Source organism: Rhea americana, unplaced genomic scaffold, assembly GCF_003343005.1.
Source record: "Rhea americana isolate MKP2758 unplaced genomic scaffold, rheAme1 scaffold_187, whole genome shotgun sequence".
Lineage (NCBI taxonomy): Eukaryota > Metazoa > Chordata > Aves > Rheiformes > Rheidae > Rhea > Rhea americana.
This window is the reverse complement of record NW_028186005.1, coordinates 1,194,928-1,218,342: the sequence shown is the minus strand read 5'-3', so window position 1 is coordinate 1,218,342 and position 23,415 is coordinate 1,194,928. Positions and strand designations below refer to the sequence as shown.

Genomic DNA, 23,415 nt, shown 5'->3' with positions numbered 1-23,415 from the left:
ACCATCAGTATTGGCAGGCCTTTGCACTTGAACTGGAGAAGTGTCACAGTCGCGCAATCTGTTAGTGACACCATGCACAGATTTCCCATCTTCCTGCAGCCAAACGCCTGCCTGGTTTACACGGCTGTGAGCGCAGTGCTAATTAGAAAAGTGAGTCTGCAAAAACAGAGAGGGGGATGTAGCRTAGATTTTGCCAGAGGGGGTGAAATTTAATTTCTTTTGAACAGATTTCCTAGCATTTTTTTACGGCCAGACGCTATTGAACGTGACAGCAAGCGGTGAGCAGTTTACTGTGCCAGGCTGGTCTACAATCAAATCCATCTTAAAGTCCAATATTTGAGAGAAAAACCTGAGTTGTGGCAGTGGCAGGTAGAACACTACAACCAAAGCTACCAGTGCTGYGCCTGGCACTGTCAGAAATATGGCCTAAATGCAAATGAAGCAGCCTGAAAAGCTGCCTCCCACCTTCAAACAGCAGCACCAGGGCAGCGGCCGCTGCCACGCTCGCCTGCCAGGCAGCTCYGGGAGCCGTAAAAACTTAAAGAACAGCCACATGTCCTGTGCAGTTACATAAGCGCACTGGTTATCTCATTTCGCAGACTCGTGCTTTGTGGCTTAGGGAACTGATGGGACCTAAGAATAGTGGCGTAGCCTGAAATGGGAGTTTGAGCCTCCAGCCTCCCCCCCGGCGTGCTGGGGCATAACATAGCCGAATATAGCATTCAGAGAAGGTATCRTGAAACGTTTCATGATAAGCAGTGGAGACCCACGATGGCCCCTTTCACCCAGCTATGCTGTTCTCTGGGCTACAGCCAGGCAACTGGTAGCACAATCTCACTCCTCTCTAGCAGAGGGCACCTGGGTGACAGCTTGGGGCAACAAAGAGGACCTTAGGTTGTGTCAGCCCAATCAGCCTTCCCAATGTTTTTCTAGAAAATACAAATGACTAGATAGAGTTTGACATTACCCAAAGGGCTGAGCAGACTTTGGGGGTTGACTATCAAAGGGACCTGGATGCCTCCACCAAATCATTTTGGAAGTCCTAGGCTTCAGCATGGCAATCCTGGCCCATCTCTGCAGCTGAATAATACATTTTAATGAGCCCTTGGTTAGAACATTTCCATTCAGCCTCTCCCCTCTCTTGAAGCAGGTCAGGTCTGGGCACGTTCTCAGTTTCTTGCCCGGCTCAGACGGACAAGGTCTCAGCCTTTCCTCTCCAGGCACCTGATCCTCCATCTCCTTGCAGCCTGAAAGCCATGGTGTCCTGGCATCCAGCCCTCTGTCCAAAGAGGAAAGCAACCTCCAACCAACCTCTCTTTCCTCCACTCTTATCTTTTCCTGGCTGGCCGGCAGTTAGTGCAAGTCTCCACTTCAAAACTTTGCCAAGCTGGAAAGGGAAGAGTTAAGGCACCTTATCTCCTCCAGCACTTCCTCTTCCCTGGCTCTTTCTGACATGACATCACCTCTCAATTGGGACATTAAATCAGAGTGAAAGAAGGAGGCCCAGCACAGGTGCATGGCAGCTCTGGTTACGGCTGTTCCCTGGACTGTGTCGGCATTGCCAAGGAGCATAAATCAGCGGGCTGAGTGCGGTGCGCACACGTGCGGACCTCCCTGCTGCCCCTCTCATTTGAGCGGCCAGCGCAGCCCCGGGTGGCCGGGAGCAGGCTTAGCTTCAACTGCCCCCCCGGCTCTGCAGCCACAAGGCACAGCAAAATCTCCGTGGGGATCTAACGGGGCCCAGATGTGACCCTGGAACTCATGCTGAAGCACATGGGACTCCTCTCAAATCAACCCAGACCTTTTCTGGGGAGCAGGGCACCCACATGCACAGCCCAAGAGCCCAGCACCCGCTGCCCTCCTCATCTTGCTCCTACCCAGGAAGAGCCACTGGGGGCTGCATGTGGCTTCGAACCGCTCTTCAAAAGCCATAGCGCCAGGGGTGACATCATGGCTAAGGCAGGCCAGGACATGCTGCCGCTCTCCTAGCAACGTTATCTGCCCCCCTCCTTGCCCCCGCGAGCACTCGCCCAGCAGCAAGTCCCTTGCCAGCTCTGCTGGGGAAAGCACAGGCGAGCAGCACAGGGGGCTGTGGAGCGCAGGAGGGTGCTTGCAGACAGCTGCAGGGTCACCCTTGACTCAAGCAACAACCATTGCCACGGAGACTCAGCCCCGTGGCAGGGCGCAGGATGTCGCCTTAGCCCTAAGTGCACGTGCAGCCCCGAGGAAGAGCACGGGAGCCCAAACCAGCGCGCTTGGTGTGGCTTGACTGAACTCACAGCCCCGCACAGCCCTTCCTCCAGAGCTTGCCTGGCAGAGGTGATCCTGGGCTGCCACAGGACCATCCTCGTCTTGCCCGGGCGAGCGCCTGCGGACAGCCGGGGCTCCAAGGGAAACCCGAGCGACGGGGCCCGGCGCCGCAGCGGGGCAAACCCCACCCGGGCCCACTGCTCTAGCATGCCTTTCATTTTTAAAAAGCCACGCAGCTCTTCCAAAGAATCCCAAAGGCAGTGGACGTCCCTGGCAAGGCTCCAGCCAATACCTGGGCTTTCCCCTCTGTACCCTGGCTCCAGTTCCCAGCTTTCGTTCGGAGCAAACAGCCAAGCCCAAAGGGTTGAGGAGAAGGGGCAGCTCCGGGTCTCTCCTGTTATTCACAGGGCTGGTGCCTGGCGTGAGATTCTCCTGGCATGTCAGGAATTACTTGGGAAGGATGTGTATTTGACATGGAGTGGGTGGTTAAAGATCTCCAGTTTCTTCTTGATGCTCCCCCTGAGCCTGGTGCGGGCTGGAGAGCTGGTCCCCCACGCTGCACAGCTCCATGGCTGCACATGGCTGGCCATGGCTCCGGCATTCCTGAGGGCTTCCAAAAACATTCCCCACTAAATCCAATGTTTTCCTGCCTTCTAAGGTTACCTATGTCAGGCAGAGGTGGGGTCCAGGAGGGGAGGGGGTGTGCACATGCAGGGTCCCCGGCCAGAGGTGGGGACATCTTTGCTGCTCCTGCTGGAGATGAAGGAAGGAATATCCAGGAGCCAGCATCTCCCAGGGCCAGGCCCCTGGGAATGCTGGGGAATGAAAACAACTCCCTGATTTTGTGTGTGGGGGGTCATTCAGCAGTTCTCCCGGAGAAATTAAAATCCTTAGTGGCATCCAGCCAAGGAGTTTCAAGCTGGGCTGGACACAAAGCAGCTTTTGGGCAGGGAGGGAGGGCTGGGAAGCCCTTGGAGGAAAGGGGGAAACTGAGGCACAGGGTTTTGCAGTGACTTGATACCAGGGAAGATGTAAAGCAAAGTCCTGGGCTTTGCTTGCTAGGACGTGACACCTCCCTTTGCCCGTGGGGCGCTGGCCAGCCCAGCTCCTGACTCTGCTGTGCACAGGCCCTCAGCAGAGCACAGGCACAGGCTGCAAACATAGGAGGGGAAAAACCCACAGCCAGTTCCCTCTTCCAGCACCCCTCATCTTTGCCAGGCCTTCCCCCCCTGCACACTTTCTGACCAAACATCTCTGACCACTCCCTAATGAAAGCAAAGTCACTAGGAAAGTGGAGGGCTGCAGAGTGAGGGCACTGAGCCTAGGAACCCTTCAGGAGCCCAGCTATGAGCCTGGGGGAGATGCCACTTGTGTCTCCAAATAACACCCTGTTGTACCACTGTTGCTGTCACCAGGGAGGGCAAACTGCACAGTGACATGCCCACAGAATTAGCCCTTTTGCCCATCTCGCCTTGTGTGTGGGGCTCAGTGAGGCACTGAGACAGCTACACAGCTAAGAGGAACAGAGAGCTCCAGTGCTGGCACTGGGCARATGCCTAAGACAGGGGAAGGAAATCAGGAGGTGAAAGGAGTGGGGCGCTGAACTTCTGCTGGAGCTACTTCACCTTTAACCAAGAGCTGGGCAAGTGCCTGCTTGCTGCGAACCACCCCAAACTGCTCTGGCTCTGCTGAACTCGAGAGCCCGCTGTTTGTRGCATTGCAGATAGAGTGCAAAGCACTGCGATCTCCCTGTCCTGGGGGCATTAAGTGAGAAACAGCCTAGCTGCAAGTATCTACCAGGATTTAGACACTAACTAGTTATACAGAGGGAGATGGAGACTTAGGAGACCTGAGGAACATGGCAACTTAAGCCTCAGTGGATACTTCCAACTTAACATATACTAGWAGCTCATCAGAAGTTAGCAGATCTGTTCTTGTTTGCTGCGGGCACGCAGCAACACATCAGCCACGGGAAGAGCTGAACCATTAAGGCAGATCTAAGCGCTCACCTTCAAGCAGTCTCTCGGGACACGCAGCTTATGGTTTGGGCCCTTGCCACATCTCAGRCAGTGGCCACAGGGTGTCCTGCTGTGCTCCCTGCCAAGGCTAGGGCAGCCACTTGGGCCAAGTGGTGTCCCCCAGAGCCAAGGCAGGCACAGGAGGGGACAGAGCCCTCCCTAAAAGCAGGCACGCAGCGTGGCACTGCTCTGCTGGTGGTAAACCCCAGCTGTGGAGATTTATAAGTCCTTGAGCCAAGCGGGATGTTAGTACAAGCACGAACAGAGACTCCAGCCAGCAGAAACACGAATTCCCCACTCTCCCTTGCGCCCAGGCGGGTGATATAAAACCTGCTGCACCACCATCCTCATAAGGGCTGCAGGAGAGGCAGCAGTGAGGAAGGAGCCCCAGGCGCAGGCAAGGGCACGCTCACAGGAGGCAGAACAGAGAGACAGCAGGGCTYTCCTTCGCTAGGTTGGATGGAGAAGAGGGAGTAATTTATATGCTCACCTAGGACCACTGTGTTTGGAAAAGATGCCCAGGCAAGGTGGGGACACAGAGAGATGCTTTGGGGGGATTAAAGGGAGACATGCAGCAATTTAAACAGAGCTACTCCAATTCCCTGCCATTAAAAATGGGAGAAAACTCATGCTTCCTGCCCTATGTTCATGCCATCTTTATAGGCTGGAAGCGTGAAGCAGAGATGGAGAGCGATGGGGGCAACCTGGYTTGAAAACTTCCTAGCCTGGCACTTTCATGGCCTTGATCCAGCTTCYCACAGACTGCAAGAAACTCCTACCAGTGAAAGAGTACTGCATGATGACACGGGCAGAGCCTTGCCCCTGAAATTGCCTCACACGAGAGCCACAGGTCTGCCTGGGATGCACCAGGAACATTTCCAGCCCCACGCATCTCTTAAAAACCTCCCAGAGAACAAGTGCTGCAAACACAAAGCCACCCTGAGCTGTAGAAACATGGCCTCTTCACCACTCTTCACARCAGAGTGCATCCAACCCAAAGCCCTCCAGAACAAAATGAGGAAGAAAAGGTGACATTTCACCCCAATGGGCTATCAATCTGCAGCAGCAAGGAGGAGGGCAAACAAGCAGAGCAAAATGAGCTGCAAACTAACTCTGGGCCAGCTGCCACTTCCTTACCCCAGCTTGCAGCCTAGGAACAGGCAGGAGACCCAAGGCATCTTTAAAGAGCTGGATTACAGCCTGCCCTCGTTGCTCCTGTAATGAGGTTAAGCAGCAGCTGCTGGTGCTGCTGGGAGGCTGTGGTTGCAGGCTGAGCTTTCRCTGCAGCCTGAGGCCCCACCTGTAAGTTTCCCACAGCCCAATTCAGGCCCAGTGCCTGCAGGATACCAGCTCTGTAAGCCTGGGGGTSCTGCTTTTGAGCCTGCATCCTTGGCCAGCATCGCCCCTGGCTGCTGCTCGCCCTGGCCCTGCAGGGAGACACAGCTCCCAGCACTGCAACGCCTCCCTTCTGCGCTCCTGTGGTGCATGGTACACAGCAAAAGTGGCTCAGGCCAGCGAGCCCTAGCACGTTGCCCCAGCATCTTTGCAGCAGGTTAAATGAAAGGAAGGAAAGCCAAGGGGCTGGCCACTTTGCACGTCATTCCCTGAGCTGCCAGGAAAATCCCTTCTCCTTGCTTCTTRTGCTGGGTGGGAGCCTGTTCGTAYCGGCAACTAAGCTGGGCAGCATGATGAAATGCCGCTTACCATCACCCTTACTCATTGCGTTTTGGCAAGTTTTGCAGGTTTGTCAGAGCTTCCTGCCGCCTGGGAAGTTTGTGCATTTTTCCAGTGCCACCATCCTCACGCTTCTTCCTTTGTGGCTGCTGCCCCGTGCTTGGCTCCTTTGCTTTTTCCACCATCCTATCCAGCTACAAGACCTGCCCTCCCGCTGCCCTGCCAAACCTCTGGCCAAAATCAGTGTGAAAGCTCTTGCTCAGGGCTCTCAGCCCAGGCTCGTTCCCGTTCCTAACCTGAGAGATGGGCAGAGTCCAGCCACCTCTGCGACGCTGCCTGTTTCTCAGAGCTAGGCCAGCGGCAGGGTTTCTGGAGGCCAGAGCCACGGCGCGCGGGCAGCAGCACGAGGTGTCTGCCGCCGTGCAAGGGATGCTGTGCTGTGAACAGCCCAGTCCAGTCAGATCTTCCTCCCAACTTTGTCTAAAATCCCTGCGCTCTCTGGTCCGGGCAACTCGCCCTCTCCTGGTCGATGCTCTCCCAGCTGCAGCTTGGGATAAACTGCCTCCCAATCATGCTGTCTGCCTGCAGCGTGAAGGAGGCTTTTGGCCGTTACTGCTGCTAAGYCAGATCCCGCAAAACCCCCTCAGGCCGCCCCTGGCCTGCATGCGCACAGTCCCTCTCCGGCTTCTTTATTCACAGCTGCCTCAGTGCAACAGAGAGAAAAGCCTAGCGCTAACCCAYCCCTCCAGCCACATCGCATCCCGCCGCTCCCCTTCCACCCTCCATCCTGCTCAGCCCTCATATTCTCCCCCTGCCCTGAGGTTCGGCTTTCGCCCTCCCTTAATTTGGCATTGAATTTCATCATGCCATTGCAGGGTCCTTTTTTCCGAGCAGTTGGTATGAGAAAGCAGATGAATCAGCCCTATTACTGATTCATGTAAATCCCCCATTTCCCCAACTGTCATCTCCTTCCATCCCAAACAGCTTCAGCCCATCTGTTGCTAAATCTCCCTGCCATTTCCTAACCTGTGCCATCCCTTGCTGGCCTTGGAGATTGGTCCCAGACCCCCACACCCCGCTATCTCCTATTGCTTGTCCCTCTCCCATTTTCTCAGATCAGCAGAGTACTTCCTTAAAAAAAGGAAAAAGGAGGAAAAAAAAAAAAAAGAACAGAAAGGAAGCCCTCCACCCACACAAATATACATACACTCCCAGAGCTGCTGGTCTTGATTTTCCTCTGGTGACTGTGCCTGCTTTGGACCAGCCTGACTTGTTCTAAGTAAAGAAAAATGTGTCATTTCCAYGAGTGACTTATTACTAATGACACCATCACTGGGTTATGCGGTTCATGCCACAAAAACCTGTCAAGCACTTTTAGCAGGCTCCCATTTTAAGTGGTGGTGGAGGGGAAGTTTCTTGAGTCAACCATTCGGCAATCTAGGTCATTCCAAGCTCGGCATATTTTTAAGCTGCTCTAGTTAATATCCCCTTCCTCTGCTTGCCCTTCACCCCAGCACTATAGAGGGGCAACACGGAAAAATCCCTTTCCTAAAGAAGTCACCGTTAAGATGGGAACGCAGCAATGTTACTAGTGAAGTGAAATGGCTCCATCAGGCAGCTGCAGGGATGCTGCTTTACAAAACTGCTTCTTTCCTACCTCCCTGCCCTCGCTCGTCTCCCGCCGAGCCCCTCCTTGCACTGGTCCYGCTTGCCCGGGAGCAGGGATGATGGCAGCGGGCTCTGCCAGCCCGGGCACGGGTGCCCAGCCCAGCAGCGGAGCCGGCGGCCAGCTGCCTCTGCAGCCGGGCAGCGCACGTTGCATAAGCGCGCMGCCTGCCACCTTCCTCCTACCCGCGCTCTCCTCCGCTCCGGCTTCGCCCCCCGCCGGACTCGCTTCAACGAGGAGGGGCTCGCCCTGACCCTCCTAGCTCCCCCTGAGCAGGCAGCCTTGCTGGACGCTACGGGGAGGCAGCGGCATGTCGGACTGGAAGTGTGCCGGCTGCTGGTATCACTGTGGCCACCCCTGCCCACTGCCGGCAACTGCTCACCTGTGTCGAGAAGCTGCCCCCTTCGTGCGCCTCGCAACCTTAATTTTCCTGCAGGTCCCCGCAGGACCAGGCTAGCTGCCTCTGCAAYAGCTTCCACAAGTTGCCTCTGCTGGGAAATTCTTCATATCCCCCCGACTCTGAATCGCCCTCTGAGCTCCCCCGTCTCCGTGCTGGCCAGCTGCCTGCTCTCTTTGTATCGCCGCCGCCGCTCACGCGCGGCTCCCCCGTCAGCCGCTCCGCAAAGGCAGCCTCCGGCACCCGGGCAAAGCCGGGGCCGGACTGCAGCAGCCCCCTCGTCCCCCTCCGTCCCCGTCGGAAGGAAAGGAGCCGGCCGGCTGACAAACCTCGCATGTCCCTGCTCTCCTTCATCCTCCGCACCCTTATTTTCAGCTTCAGCTGCCCCTCGTGCATGTCTGTCCAGAACTGGTCCTCGGAGGGAGCAATCATTACATCCAAAGGCATCCAGGCTGCGTCTCACACAAGCACTCTTGCCCTAGCGAAACAACAGCTGGCGGGCAAAAAAAACAGCAAAAAAAAAAAAAAGCCACCTCTCCACAAAAAGCAGCTAAACCCCCCTCGACAGCAAAGCACAGAAAGCCTCCCGCCAGGAGGGAGGAATCAGAGAAAAACAAACCCGGAGGGGCTGGGGTTGGGGGGGGTATCGTAAGCCCCGTTCCCAGCGCGGCTGCCCGCCTGCCACCTCTGCTCTCGCTCCCTGCGTGCGCAGCTCCGGAGCCAGCCTGAATGAGCTCAGCCCAGGAACGAGAGCCCGGCCGAGCCGCCGCGGCGCGCTCATAGCTAACGGGTCAGGCATGCAACCGCATTCCTTACTCAGCACACAGACACGCAGCGCAGCTCGGGGGCTACGCCGCTCGCACGGCTAGCGCAGGGCTTAAAGGCGCAACAGCTCTTTTTCGCCCACCCTTGGCTGCCCAAAGCCCCGCGCGATTTTGCTGCCTGAAAAGCAGTGGGATGCCGCCGCGCTGCCCAAAAGCCGCAGCTGCTGCAGGAAACGGACCTCAGCACCAAGCTGGATTTGGCTCCAAGGAGTTAATTCGGGGACAGTGACTTGAAGCGAGGAAGCACTGAGCTGTGCAGCTAATGCGGTTTGCAGGTGCCCATCACCATGGTACTATCACCAGTGCTGCTAAAGAACAGGGCTTTATTCCAGCTCAGAGCAATCCTTCCTCCAATGTAGAGAGAAATGTGGAAACCTCTTGGATTTAACAAGTCCATTTCCCCCCCACCGCCTTGGGCATCAGCAGATAGGAGTGAGCAGGAGTTTTGCCTTGTATGGAGGAAACTATTTTTCCAAAGGACTGCCCTGCTTTAATGCTACCCCATTACTGGGGGAGAGGGTACTGGCAAATGGTGTGTGATCAAAATTGCGTGCCAAGGGGGTGGCATCCCCTCTCGCCACCCCTGCTGCATCCGCTGGTGGGACTGGCACGCCAGGGCTGCCTGGGGCCACAACGCTGTCCCTTGTCCTAGCCTGGCGTGAGCAACGGTACTCTAATTGCGTTGTTTAGGTCTGAACAAGGCCAGTGTGAGGCAGGGAAATGCCAAGATTACCACTTCATGGTGGGGAAACTGAGGCAGGAAAGACTAAATAACTTCTCCAGGGTGTAGTAAGAGGCTGCTGTAGAGCAGATCTCTAAACCTGACTGCCCAAGGGATAGGCAAGTTCTCTAACCACTGGCTCATCTTTACTCTCTGGTCCTTAATGTCTCTCTCCAGCTGTGCCAATGCAGTGACCATGAGCCAGGCACCCCTGACGACACTCAGCCTGGAGGGGATTCGGACAGCCAGAGGTGAAAGGGACTCAGCAGCTAGGGGTGAAAGGCTCTGGCGATGGGCTGCTCATGTCTACGCCAGAAGGAGCAGCACTGTGGCAACGTCTGAGCCACACGTCCAGTTGGCATATAGCCGTGTCGGCCAGAGTTATTTGCTCAGTTCCAGAAGAGCAAGACCATTGCCTGGAGGAGATGCACACGCTGCTGAGGTCTTTGCTGGCGCAAAAGTCCAGTGAGAAGCTACATTTACGAACGGTCTTCCCTATGAAAGGCTATTTCGTAGTCCAGAGGCCAGTCCCTCATATGTACCATTTGCATTAGACCACAGGGGCTCAATCCATGAACTGTGATTTCTGAAGCAAGTTCGGACTGCTGCATAGTCTCTTTGCATTTATCCCCCTTCCCCTCCCACTCCTTATATGTCCCCACACAGCTCAGCACAAGCCTACTGCTCTGCACCCAGGCCTCCAGCAACCATTCAGGATTATAGTAAGTGGAGGAGGGGGGCATGTATTGTGTCTCTGCAAACCAGAAGCTTTACGGGTTGAAACACCCAAGGCTGAGCCATATGTGACTGACTTCAGTGTTTTTCCTCTGAATGACATCACATGAGATGAGGTCATCGGCGTGAAGGGAGCGCTCTGCCGCCCTGCCCCCAGCCACCGCGCGGAGCCAGCCTGCTAAGGAGCCCCGCTGCTGTAACCAATGCGGGGCGATTGTTATCAGATGGGGGCCAGAGGCTGCCTACAATTCAAAGCGTGCTTGAACAAGACTGGGAAAAAGAGGAGCAGCGTCCGCTCCGTGAGCCCTGCAGGGAAGCAGCTCTCCCTGCGTGGGCGCCCGGCCGCAGGGCCGCACCAGGGTGCTGCTGCTTGGCGTGGAGGCCCACGCGGGCTCTGTTCCTACCCAGCGGCTCTAGCCCAGCTGAGGGGGACGATGCAGGAAGCACCTGGCGAAACCCTAAGTGCTGTCCTCAATCTGCCCCGATGCAGCAGCCCACAAGCACACATTTGCCTTGCTGCGCTTCCCTCTGGTCGCTGCTGGGGACTGACTCACTCAGGCTTGTGAGAGCCCCAGGCACGAGCTATTTTTGTGCTGGCAGGTTCCTCTAGGATGCATTTGGACCTAGTTTTCTGCTCAGGGCAGCTGGAGCTGGGCAGCACGGGGCAGCCAGGAGCTGGGCACGACACCTCGGACAGCCCTTTGTGCAGATGGTGGGCCTGTGCCCAGCTCCCCTCCTACTCGCGCCGACAGACCGGTGAGTGYAGGTCCCTTCACCAGTGTAAGGACTTCCTACACGGAGATGCCACCAACAGCCCACCTCTCYTCAGACGCAGCTCTTCTCAGCTCCGTCCTGCCTATGCACCTCCCCATTGTCCTCACCTCTTTGCCATSATGAGGATAGAGACTTGGAGCTGGTACTGGGCTAGGGGGGATGCAAGCAGAGAGAAGAAAGGTTACTTCTTAGTCCAGAGGCCAGGCCCTCATACGTATCATTTGCATTAGACCTTCTCTGCCCCGAAATGGAAGGGGGCAATCCTCAAAGGTGACCTGCTTTGGAGGGCAGCGGCCAGCGGTGCCTCCTTGGCACACRTCTCCATCCTCCATCCATGCTCACTTCCAGCATGGTTCCTGCTCCTTGGCCACTTCCTGGGGTGCCCTCGCCTTCGTCTTCCTTCCAGATGGGTGTACGCAAAGCAGGGAGCGAGCGTACGTTGCCACGCGTTCACTCAGCAATGAGGCCCCTGCCCTGCTGGCCCTGCTTAGGTATCACTGGTGGTCAGGGCTCGTCAGAAAAATGTTTTGCTGCTCCCCCACTGCAACTTGCTGCATTAAGCTGGGGAGTGCTACTGCAACCTGGCTGCAACGCCAAAGAGCAGAGCGAGCGCTTGCTTAGTGCTCACAGACGCATCAGCGACTGTACCTATAGCCYGGCACGAGGCCAGCCGGGTGCTGGCCAGCATTTCCTTTCCCCACCCAGTGCAAGGATCCTATAATAATGGCAACCTCAGACCTTTTGCAAGGACGAGGCCTCAGGAAAAGGGGAGGCAGGTTTCTCCAAAGGAAGGAAATCATAACTGGGCACAGGTTCCTGTCCAGCAGGACTTCTTACTGGGAAAGCTTCCTTCCTCCCTTTAGCTTTCCAGAAACGAAAAATGAAATTATACAAGGATTTTGTAAATCTTGGCAAGCAGAGGTCTCTTCTTCCATAACCTCCTTCCCTTCTTTTCCTCCTCCTCCTCTTTCTCCATCCCTCTTTGGCTTTGGCCCTTTTACTCTCCTTTTCTTGGTCTGATGGGTAAAATCATGGCCGAGGGGGAGGGGAAGCACCGCGGAGTAATTATAGAAGCAGGAAAACAAGTTGTCTGACGACAGCATTGCTAAATGGAGAGGTTTAGAGCATACGTCTGGAATACAATCAGCTCGCACATATGTGACCTGGCTTAACCCCTCCCAGTGATGCAGCGGTGGGTCCTGCCGAGGCCAAAATGCTCAAAGGCATCGCCAAGTCCAAATGGAGGCCGGGGTGGCTGCCTACCCTGCCGCTACGCTGCCGGCTCCAGTGTCCGCCAGCGTGAAAGCGGAGGTGGCTGAGCATCCTCGCCTCCGCCCACCGTCCTGAGCGCTGGGGCTGGCTCCCTGAAGGGATCTTGCCCAAACGGCCGCCGCAGCACTGCGGCGTCTCCATCCCAAGCCGTTCGCGGCAGTCCCCAGAGCTTTGCAGCAGGAAAGCAAACCCCTCTTCTGTTATCGTGCACCCAGAAATGCTTTGTGTGAGAAGAAGGGAGGTTTGGAAAGTTAGCTAAAGCTCCAAGATTGTAAAAGTCAAGAAATCTGAAATTATTTGAAGGCCACTTTTCAAGCCCCTAAATCAACACTCTGATTTTCAAAGAAGCCTCTCTCGCTAGGCTGGTAATAGTGCTCTACATCAACCCCTCTGAATATCTAGTATTTCAGGAGAGCCAAAAGAAAAGCATCCCTACAGATAAGCCCTTTGCGCCCCAACATTGCCTGCTGGAGAAGAGCAGGGCATAGCCAGCAGTGGACCTTCTTATGCTTGTCCCTTCTTTTCTGTTTTGTTTTGTTTTTTTTTTCTTTTTCCCAAGTATTATGTGGATGGTTTTTAGGCAATGAATTTAACCTAAATAACAAAACCATATTTGTAAAACTGGTTCTTTAAATCTCTCAATTCTGGAGAAGCAAGGAATTCTATGATTCTATGAACTAAAATTGTAAGTCTCTTGGGTGAATGCCTGTGTGTACACACACACACGAGCCAGCAGTGCCCCACTGACTGACACCAGCTGAAGATTAGTGTTTTTTAAKTTTATTACTGCACGCTTCAGGACAGGCATGGCCACAGGTGGGGAGAGCTGCTTCCTGGAGGTCCAGTGGCAATACTTAGATTTTAGAAGAGAAACCTATGGATGTTCCTGATGGATTCAGGCCAGGTGCCCTGGACCCTCACCAATGTATGATAACATGGCACTCTACGATTACCTGAAATAGCCTTAACACTATGCATAAACATGCACTTTCAGGCCTGTATACCAAGCAGTGAAATCAGAGAAGAAAGTACCAAAATCCCAATTTAACATAGCCTTTTCCAGCCTTAGGCAGGCAACATTTGCTAACTGAGCTAGAATCCAACCTTTGCTTTGTTCCTGTGAGAAATGGCCCGTGGCTCCTCACTGACCAGCACCCTTATCCCAAAGCGACAAGACGATGTCCCTCAATAAAGTACACCTGGAAAAGACCTGACAGAGCTCTTGCAGTGCGCTGGTAAAGCCTTGCTCTCACTCAGCTCTCAAGATCCCTCAACATCCCAACCTGAGGTGCAGAGCTACAGCCTCTACCAGGATGCACACACGCTACCTGCTTCCCCAATAAGCAGATGAGAGGTAAAACCAGCATCCGCATCCTGGGGGCTACTCAGGCTCTTCCAAATGAACTGTGAGAGCACTCCTCCAGCTAATCCATTCAGCAGAGATCTCTACACCTCCACCTGGGCTGCCCAGCAGATCACAGCGACCCTCGGAACCCAGCAGGTGCACCAGGGACCGAGGCCCCGAGGAGCTCACCACAGTGACTTGCTCAGGACGGCGCCTGGGGAAACAGCGTGGTCCACCAGACTGTGGGGGGATGGGGCAGAAGGAGCGCGTCCCAGAGGATCCACAGGAATTGCTATGCTCATGGAGACCAGCAAAGACTTCAGGCTAGCTGAGGGGCTGTTCCCTCTGGAGGGGTACTCGCCCCCTGAAGTCTTCAGGTGATATTGCTGGGCTGTCCACAACAGACTATTGGGAAAGTTATTATGAAATAACTGGCTAAGCAGAAAGCTGCTTCCTCACTCCCAACAGACAGTCGCTGACTGATGACTGAAGCGTGGGTGTTTGGAGTATTTTCTTTCTGAGATTTTTGATTATTTTTTCTTACATCAGGGTTGTAAGAATGCCTCAATCCTCATTTTCAATCCTGCTAAGCTATCAGCTTCAGTGAAAGCCATGACAAGTTTTGCAGATTAATTTGTATTTTTGCCTGCCTTTCAGATACACAAGGCATCTTCAGGTCCTGTTACTCTGACAAMGAGCAACTCCTCTCTTCCCTGCTCTGTCCTAGTTGCTGTTTTCGCACCTGCCTTGTTTTGTCTTTTGCATTCATCTTCTCTTTCATTCTGAATTACCTCAGTCCTTTCTCACACCAGCCTTCCCTCTGACCAGTGCTGTCCCGTGTCCCTCAGGCCAACATATTTTAAGTGGAGCAGGCGGCAAGGAAGATAYGCTAGCAAACAGCTTCTCATGGACATGATATGCAAAAGCTACACAAGATTTCCAGCCTAACAAGTGCTGTCATACTAAGCCATGCTGATGTTTGATCTCCTTTTAGGACTGCCCCTATACAGCAGAAAAAAACCCTCAAAACCCACTCATTTTTTTTGAACTGATCTGTCTCTTGGTCCTTGTCTCAAAAGTAATTCCAGCTAATGTGGGACCCCATCACCACTCTGGACAGCTCAAACCAACTCCTTCAGTGGAAACTCCCTTTTATTTTTCACTACTTCATTTCATCCACTCTTAAATCACCTGGCTTTGTAGGTTCCCCTAAAATTTCCCAGTTCCCTGGTGCCTCGAATCTCTGCAATAACCATGTCGGACTTGCGAAAGAGATCAGCCCACACCAGATCGTGCCAGCCACTTTGTTACAATTCAGTGKCTGCTGTCACCTGTTTGCTTTGATGATGCTAATGCAGATAAGCCCTTCATTCCCACAGTTTCCTGATACACACCAGGTCCTTGGTGAGGAACTCACCCCACAGCTTCACAGCTCCCTTAGGAAGACRAGGGACCTCATCAAAAAGCTGATGAGGTTTCCAGTAAATTGTATCCACTGATTCTCCCAACTCTGCTATTCTGCTGACACCTATTTGGCAAAAAATAGGGTGCAACAAGCTCTATTTACCCTGTTAGAAAGACTGGTACCTCTTCCTCAACACTCTATCTCCAGACAGAAGATATTTTGGAGGTCTAACTCAAACGTTGCCACCTGGCTTGTCAAATGGGCACGAGCTGCATCTCACAGGCGACTAGCACACCACGCTCATGTCTCCCTGAGTATTTATGAGTGCAGAGAGAAAGGAGTGAGGGGAGAAGAGGTGGGAGAGAGAGGAACAAAGAGATGAGTGACACCCCAGTTGCTTTTCCAGAACATGCAAGCTTGCTGCAGCACCATTGGGCTGTATATGATCTGGGCCACCAGCCAAATCTATCAAGGCCAGTATGCTTGCTTGGAGGGAGGAGGATGGAGAGTGGAGGGCTGGGAGGGATTTCTCACTGATGATATTGTTACATTCTTTCCGAATCTTGGGAGTAAACAGACGCTCCAAATTTAGAAAGAACAGGACTGGAAAATTTAAACATTCCTTGAAGAATTGGTACAAATGGAGTTGGGGGGGAGGGTGAAGGGGGACTGAAGATGATCTCACACACACAAGAGCCAGATGAAAAGCTCATGACTTGTGTTCAGAAAGCAAGCGAGGGGCCTGTTTCAGGTTGGTGTGTGATATTGCAAAGATAAAGCTCCTCTTGCGCACAAAAACAAAATGAGAAGAGCTCCTGYCATGCAAGGAAGGTCCCAACTCTAATGTTCCTCCACATTCCCTCTATAATGGAAGGGAGCTGGGGAGATGACCATTGCCCCAAAACCCTGGTGTTAGCCAGCAAGACTATCTACCAGCAATAGATAGTCTTTAAGTTGCAGTTGACAGGAGCTTTGTCCAGCTCCACCAAGCACTGGGACCAGCGTGTACGTCAGTGGCCAGATACAACCTCAGGCCAAATGCCGCCTCAGGTCTAAGACTATATCTGCCTGATCATGAGACTTGTGGAGCACACAGGTTCTCAGCTAAGAGTAACATCAGCCCTTGTAAGAAGCAAGAGCTCTTCTTTGCTGTGCTGACCCATCCGGAACAAGTACAAGAGCTTGGGTTTCCTGTGCCCCAAGGTTGTTTCCCCTTGTGCATGGGGCCTGAACATGACCTGGAGGATCATCCTAAGCCCTCTGCTACCATTTCTAGCCACGGAAATGGCAAATACCAAGCTAGATCTCCCTGATTCTCCCTGCCGCTGACCAAATGCAGGGAGAGAAGGTGGTGAAGCTCAGCACCCAGCTGCTCAGCACCACACTACAGCTCTGGCCAGTCTCCAGCAGGAGAGCTCGCATGCAGGAGCCATCAGGGGCTGATGGAGCCAGACTGCTGCTGCTTCATAAACAGATAATGGCTGTTAATAAAAACAAAGTAGGAATTTGCAAGGAGGAAGAAAAAAAAAAAGAAACTGAAAAAAAAAAGCAAGAGTTTGTGCTGAAATAAACAAAGGTTAAAGAACAGTCAGGCTCCTGCAGGAATAGCAAAGCTCGGCTGCAAGGGAGGGAGGAGGCATTACGTAATGCAGGAAAAATGTTGGCTCCATTCAGTTTTCCACCACTTCATGTGATGTCAGGAAAACCATATAAATCAACATGCTTTCTGCTCCCATGGATGGAGGACAGCAAGCAGCACTATTTATACTTACACAATAAAAAGGAAAAAAAAAAAGAGTAGATGATGATTTCCAAGACCGGGAATAATTGACTCAGATTCCTCCTTGCAAACCCGACTGGAATTGTTGCTTGTAACATGTTAACCCTTGATGAGCTCCTGCCATCAGTCTTGCCACCCTCAGCTTGTTTGTCCATCAGCCTCTAACAGCTCTTTCCAGGCAGTATATTCATTTGAAGAATGATGTGGGCTGGAGATGAACAAAAATGGCCAGGCACTGAATTTGTACAGTATGGGGAAATCATGGCATGAAAAAAGGGAAGTGATTTGCTCTAAGCAACCCAGCTGGGACTCCTGGGTCCTGTCCCATCTTCCCATCCCTGCTCTAGCTACCAGACTGTGCTGGGAAAGCAGAAGATCTTTTTGGGAGAGGGGAATTCCTCCATGCATTGTCTGCTGCTGCAGTTTCAACAGCCATCACATTTCACAAACATCACCTTGGAGGAAATTCCAGTCATATGTTGAGGCTGAAGAAAGCTGGGGACCAGAGAATGGGTCTGGCGGTTTTGCGACTTCTTTGAATTTTTTTTTTTTTTTTTTTTGACTGCATCTTCATCATGAGGGGATGGGAAAGGGCTATCAATGCAATGAGTTTAGCAGCCTGTCTCCCTTGTAATGACAGACTAGCTTGGGGTGGAGGGGAGAGGGGCCACAGATTTGCCTGCGGTGAAGTGTAGGTTCCCCTGGAGCAGCTGGACGCTTCCCGGACGTAGAGTAAATGTGTCCCTGCAACAGTACAAATCCTGACTTTAGCAGCAGTGGCCTTGGTTAGGACAGACACACTGGTCTGGAGACTCTCAGGACCAAGTTCCCAGCATCTTTTAACAGTGCAAACCCCCCAGCTGCTCTCTGCGGAAAGAACGTGGGTTACGCAGGCGCTTAGGCAATGTATCTAACCCTTTGTATGCAGAGAAGGAGCAAAGCCAAACAGGTAAGTTTTGACTTTTTAGTATCAGGAGGTTTACTTATGCTCTAAAGCAAAGAATGAACCAGCTTGGTGAGGTGAGCTCTTTCCTTTGGCTCTCAGCTGCTGGCATCTAGATAAATGCAGAGGGACAGAGATCAGCTCTTCAACATGCAAGATACAGAGCTTACTTGCATGTGACTTGGAGCAGTAGAGGCCATGAAAAGCAGAAAGAAAAGCTTGGCTAAGGTCAGCAAGCTGCTAGCATTTCAGTGCACATGCACTGCAGCCTTGGCTGCGGACCTTGCAGCCGTATTTCGAAGGTGAACAGCAAGCCTGCTGCCTCGGAGGGCGAGAGGTAGCAGCGAGGAATTCCTCCTTCACAGCTGGGGGAAGAAGTCTGCAATTCCTCAGGTAAACCCCTGCACTGGCTTCATGCGTGTCCTTCTGCCTTTGCTTAGCAACACTTACAAGCAAGGGGAAGGAGCTGAAGTGTCTGCAGTGCCCTCCTGAGACACTGAAAGCCAGGCTTTCAGAGCTGGCTGAGACTCTTAAATCTGGAACATCACCCTCCCGCACAATGTCCTCCCTTCCCCAAAAGAAGGCAGCCTCCTTGGTTAGTGCCCTGGGAAAAGCYCTTGTCTTCTCAGTGGAGACTGCTCTGCCAGTGGCCAACTGGACCCACACCCGCTGCCCCTCAGCTCCCAAAGCTGGGGATGTATCCAGACCAAGAGGAGGATCCTCTGCTATCTCCATTCCAGGCAGAGAATGGGGGAGTGGGAGAGAAAACAATGTGTCTGAAGCCACACACGATTTCTGTAGCAAAGAGGCAGCTGAACACATATCTGAACTCAACTCCCTGCTGGGGCCACCAGCTCCCAGGARGACCTGGACACCTCATCTGAGATTGGGCAATGGCACAGGAGATCAGTCTGGGCAGGACGAGGTGCAGACAGGAGGAACAAAAACAGCCAACGTCTTCTTGTACTCACTGATCTCCTTGTACTAATGGAGCTCCTCAGTCTGTCCTCGGCAGTCAGTGAAAGGATTTTGGATTGATGCAAGTGAGACCAGAATTTGACCCAAAGTCTTTGCGGGATGCTGGCTGCTTTCGTAAACCAGCAAGCTGTCTGCTTGTCCCCAGCACTGTGGTCTTCCATATCAGCCACCCGAGGGGGGCAGGCAGCCCTGCTGCCAGCGGGCACCTCTCAGTTTACTCTGGCAAGGAATCAGAATCAGGCCAAGCATGCATATCCCCCTCAGACCTCCCAAGTGCTGCAAATCTGGGTCTAAAATAAACTGGCTGCTGCCCACATTACAGGAAGGAGGAAACTGTGTGTGTTAGAAAGTGTGCCCAGCCTCCCTCTAAATGTTTTCAGCAGTATTTTTGAGTCATGATTTCCATATAAAACTCAGCAGCCATGACCCAGTGTTCTACATTTCAGTTCCTTTTTTCCACACATTAGTGGCCTGTGTTTCCCATTAGCAAATCGGCAGGCTCCAGGGTGTGCGGCTCATGACGCCGCAGCAAAAGGAGCACAAGAGGCTTTGCCAAAACCTCAGCAAGGCAATTACCAGCCACTTCTGGGAACACGCTCCCTCCTGCTCTGGCTGCAGCCACTCTTCAAGGACTTCTTTTCGACAGGGGAAATGGAGGGAGGAAGGGAAGGGCTCAGAAACCTGTTAACAGGTTTTAATTAGGATGTTTTAAACTTCACTTAGCACCTMGTACAGACAGACATACTCCTGCTTGTGACTCTTAGGTCTTGGCTAAACATAACAGATGAAGAGAATGGAAATGGCAGCGCCCAGCGTGGAGGATGTGTGCATACACCCACAGGTGCACGTTTGGTCATGCATGCTTGGCAGTGGGGACACCAATGGTCAGAACGGGTCCGTGTCACACCTCACACTGAGCAAGCGCTGACTGCACTAAAGAAGGGGTAAGAGGTTTAAAGCCTGGAGAATAATGGCCAGGAAAGAGAACAGTAATGTGTGCACAGCCATGAGCATCGCAGCAAGGCAAGCCAAAGTGGTCAGAAGCATTCTCAGAAGAGACCAGTACATGGCTGTGTGAGGCTTTTTTCAGGTCCAGGCTTTCTTTGCACCGCTGCTTGCCATCCCCAAGCACCTGAGCACCCTCCCAGCATGGGGCTGCAGGGAAAGCAGGCAGCTGCTCTGTGCCCAGATCACGTAAATGTCCCCCCTAACCTCCCATTGCTTTCCCAGAGCTGAGGAGGCTCCGGCRGGCTGCTGCCTCCCAGCCCTCTCCCCCCCGGCTCTGTCTGTGCCAAATCACCAGGCAGAGTGATGGTGGCAGCCTGGCCCCGTCCCAGATACATGAACAGAGGGGAAGCACGGCCCTCTCCCAGCTATCACGCAGGTTTTCTGAATGTGAAAGCAGTAGTCAGTCAGAAATTGGGCTTTCAGGCCACCTCAGTGAGCCCTGTCRCTGTTGCTGGCTGTTCCTGAAGGGAAACTCAGGTGATTTCTGCCAGCTAGCTCACACACCACAGCTTCCTCTTGCTTGACCCTGGAAAACCAGAAGTACTGCTGGTGGGTGCCGGGCTCATGCCGAGAAGGCTGTTTCCTGACCCATCCCAGTGACTAAGCAGGTTCCTTCCTAGCTGTGACCGAATCTCCCTTCTCCTTGTTATGCAATGTGCACCAAGCTGTGCCCTTGTTTATGCCATGACGACCTTGGAGCTGCAAGACTGCAGGCTGCCGCTGGCTGCAAGCAGCCATGCTGCTCTGCCACCCGGCTCGCAGCTTTGCTCTCGAGGAGCGGCCTCACCTCCACCCACTAGCCAGTCCTGCAACCCTGTCACAGGTCAGGTCAATTATATTTACTGTGATTTTATGTAGGCCTTGCATCTTTCTGAAGCCCTCAGGTTGTCACATTTCTCTACTCTTGTCCTCRTGACAATGCTGATCAAGAGCAAGACTCCCAGCGTGCTTAGTGCTGTACAAACACCCGGCTTGATCTTGCCCTCAGCAAGGCTGATCTTGCCCTCAGCACCCAATAAGCTCAGTCAAGCACAGCAGGAGAAATGTTAGTGGAAACTCAGCAAGGCAGGGGCTGAGCCAAGGTACCGCCAGGGAGCACCATCACTCACAGGCAATTCGTCACTGTCCACAGAGGCACTGGGGTGCCTTCCTGCCCCAACCTCTACAGACAAGTTAGGCGGCACGTTTAGGCTTGCCTGTGTTGGGTATCTTCCCCTTCATAACTATCCACAGATTTTGTTACACTGATCAAACTGCTGTGGGGTTTGTGGGGATGGTCACTCACTTCATCTGTGCAACAAAACAGACACAGAAGTTGGTATCTTTCTTCTTACCCCCCCCCCCACCCGAACAGGATCAGATCACAACAGGACAAGAACATGCCTGGGAAATGCCTCTTCTCTCTTCCTAGGTGCTCCTCATCTCAGTGCTTTTAGCAATGCCCAGGTGCCTGGCTGAGCCGATTAGTCTGCGGTGCTGCACATGTCAACATGTGCCACATCTCCATGGGCCAGAGCTGGCTGCTCATGCCTCRCTCATCTAGAGATGTATGGGAGGGTCACAAGCTCTAAGACAGGAAACAAGCCAGGCAGGAGCCATGCCTTCCTAGCCCCTGGGAATTAGAGGGAGCTTTAACTTTCCCTTCAGCAGCTTGCCACCTCTTTATCCTCCTCTTTGTTGGGTCAGAGAGGTTCACTCATTGATTGCCCGCCTTGCTTTTCCCTCATGCCATCACCGAGCTGGGGGAGCGGTGCTGGCTCCGTAGCAGGGCTATAATTAGAGCAGTGTGCTCCCTCTCCTCCTGCACATTGCCTTCCTGGGGAATGCCAGCCCCAGAGGATCCCAATTCATTCCAGCGATAACCTTCGTCCCCTGACCCTTTCCCTTCCCAATGAACCCATTGATTTCCTCTCCTCTCTGCTTAACAGCAGAGAGCGAGAGCAGAACTCTTGAATAGAGTCCAGCCCTTGGTGCATTCATCAGGGATTAAGCTGTGCAGGGATGGGGGAATAAAGTGCTGCTTTGGGTGACACGGTGACTGGATCTATGCAATCATTGCTCCATGGTACCTCGCTCCTCTGCACCACCAAGTCCCSAAAGCTACCTCTCAATTAGGCTCTTATTTGACCCTGCTGGTGGCCAGTTGTTGACTGGTTCTGGGAGCTGGAAGGCGCAAGGAGAGAAAGACTGCACTGGTCAGTGCTGTGTGGCCACAGCCACCTTAACTTCATGCTCATCACACAACTGCCAAGTGAAAGAGTAATGGAGTCCTGAACAACTGCAGGAAACACCACAGCCCCATGCRATTTGCCGGGGTGGCCAAGTAACTTTCCAAGGCCCATCTCCCTCCCTGGCTGTTCCCATCCCTCCCACCAGTCTTGGTGTCCTTGTGCCTAGGAGGAAAGGCCCATCTGGGAGTGAGGAAGAGGAGTCATGCACTTCAAGGTAGACACACACCCACTGGGAGCGTTACAACACTGCCAGTCCAAGCAGCATCACCAGTCACTATCTCTTGCCCTCAAGAAGAAAGCTCTTCTCACCCTAGCCAGCAGGCAGAAGGCTCTGCTCTCCCTGCTCCTACCTGTGAGGATGGAGACACTGTGGAAACAGCTGTCCAGCTTGCCCAGGAGGATGGAGAGGAAACTGTCAGCAGCCAAGCCGTTCACATCTCGTGTGCTCTGGTCATAGACTACCACGTCCTGGTGCTCTTCCGCCTCCACCTGCAGAGGAAATGGCCATAACAGAGTATTAGAGAAAGGGTATAGAATGGGAGACTCGCATATGGCACATTGTTGTCCATAGCTGTTGTTTCAGTCTGGCTCATCTGGAGGACAGTCCCAGCCAGCCACCACCGAAAAGCGAAGCAGAACATAGTTATAAAACAAGCAGGAACCCTGGCTCCTCAGCTGGCCCACCCTGGGGAGAATGGCTCAATTCAAGTGCTGTGGGCACAAGCCCAGCACCGAACAGACAAAGAAACTGATTTTGGCTGGAGAAAACAATTCCTGAAGGTTGAATGACAGGACCTGCCCAGGGAGCTGGGGCAGGAGAGAAAGACAACATGAGATGGTCACAGAGAGAACCCACTCACTGCCCCTCTTCTGCTGCTGGTGTGGGTTGAGGAGAGGGACCCAGAGCAGGGAAGCGTGCACCACCCCTGTGTCTGCCACCTCTCGCCAGGCTGCCATCTGTCTAGCTCAAAGCCTTTACATGAGCGGGCTCTGCTCACAAGGCCACAGCCCAGAAGGTTTCATGTAGAGCAAGGCTCTCACTCTGCTCCATGGATATAAATGAATTTTTCARCACAAACGCCAGAGCAGCCATGCCAACTGCGAGTGCTTCGGAGTATTCTACTCAAAATACAGCTCCTTCCCAACGCCCACCCTCGGCTTTCCATTACTTAACTGCGTCCCAGAACTCCTTGCGACACCTGCACACAGCCAAATCCTCCTCCTCTCTGGCAGTCCCAGCCTGCGTGTACCCACAGACAGTCCCTGAGCCATCCATATAAGCTGTGCTCTTTCATCGTATCCTCATCACCAAACCTTTGTGCTAAAATGCTCCTTTCCAACCTGGCTGGCTGGTATCGAAGGTATTTGGGCCTGACTTTTAAAGGCAGGAATGC

General features: G+C 53.4%; 1 protein-coding gene across 2 annotated transcripts in view; it reads right to left on the bottom strand.

Annotated features, from left to right (window-relative positions):
• Positions 1-23,415, bottom strand: part of DUSP8 (dual specificity phosphatase 8) — a 55,216-nt gene that overhangs the window by 5,819 nt on the left and 25,982 nt on the right. The window contains exon 3 of one of the 2 annotated variants that reach the window (XM_085302175.1): positions 22,372-22,510. In XM_085302175.1, the coding sequence (XP_085158301.1) occupies positions 22,372-22,510 (139 nt within the window). Of the gene's footprint in view, positions 1-8,334; positions 8,619-22,371; positions 22,511-23,415 lie in introns of those variants that run through there. The other variant, XM_085302176.1, reaches the window with a different exon arrangement.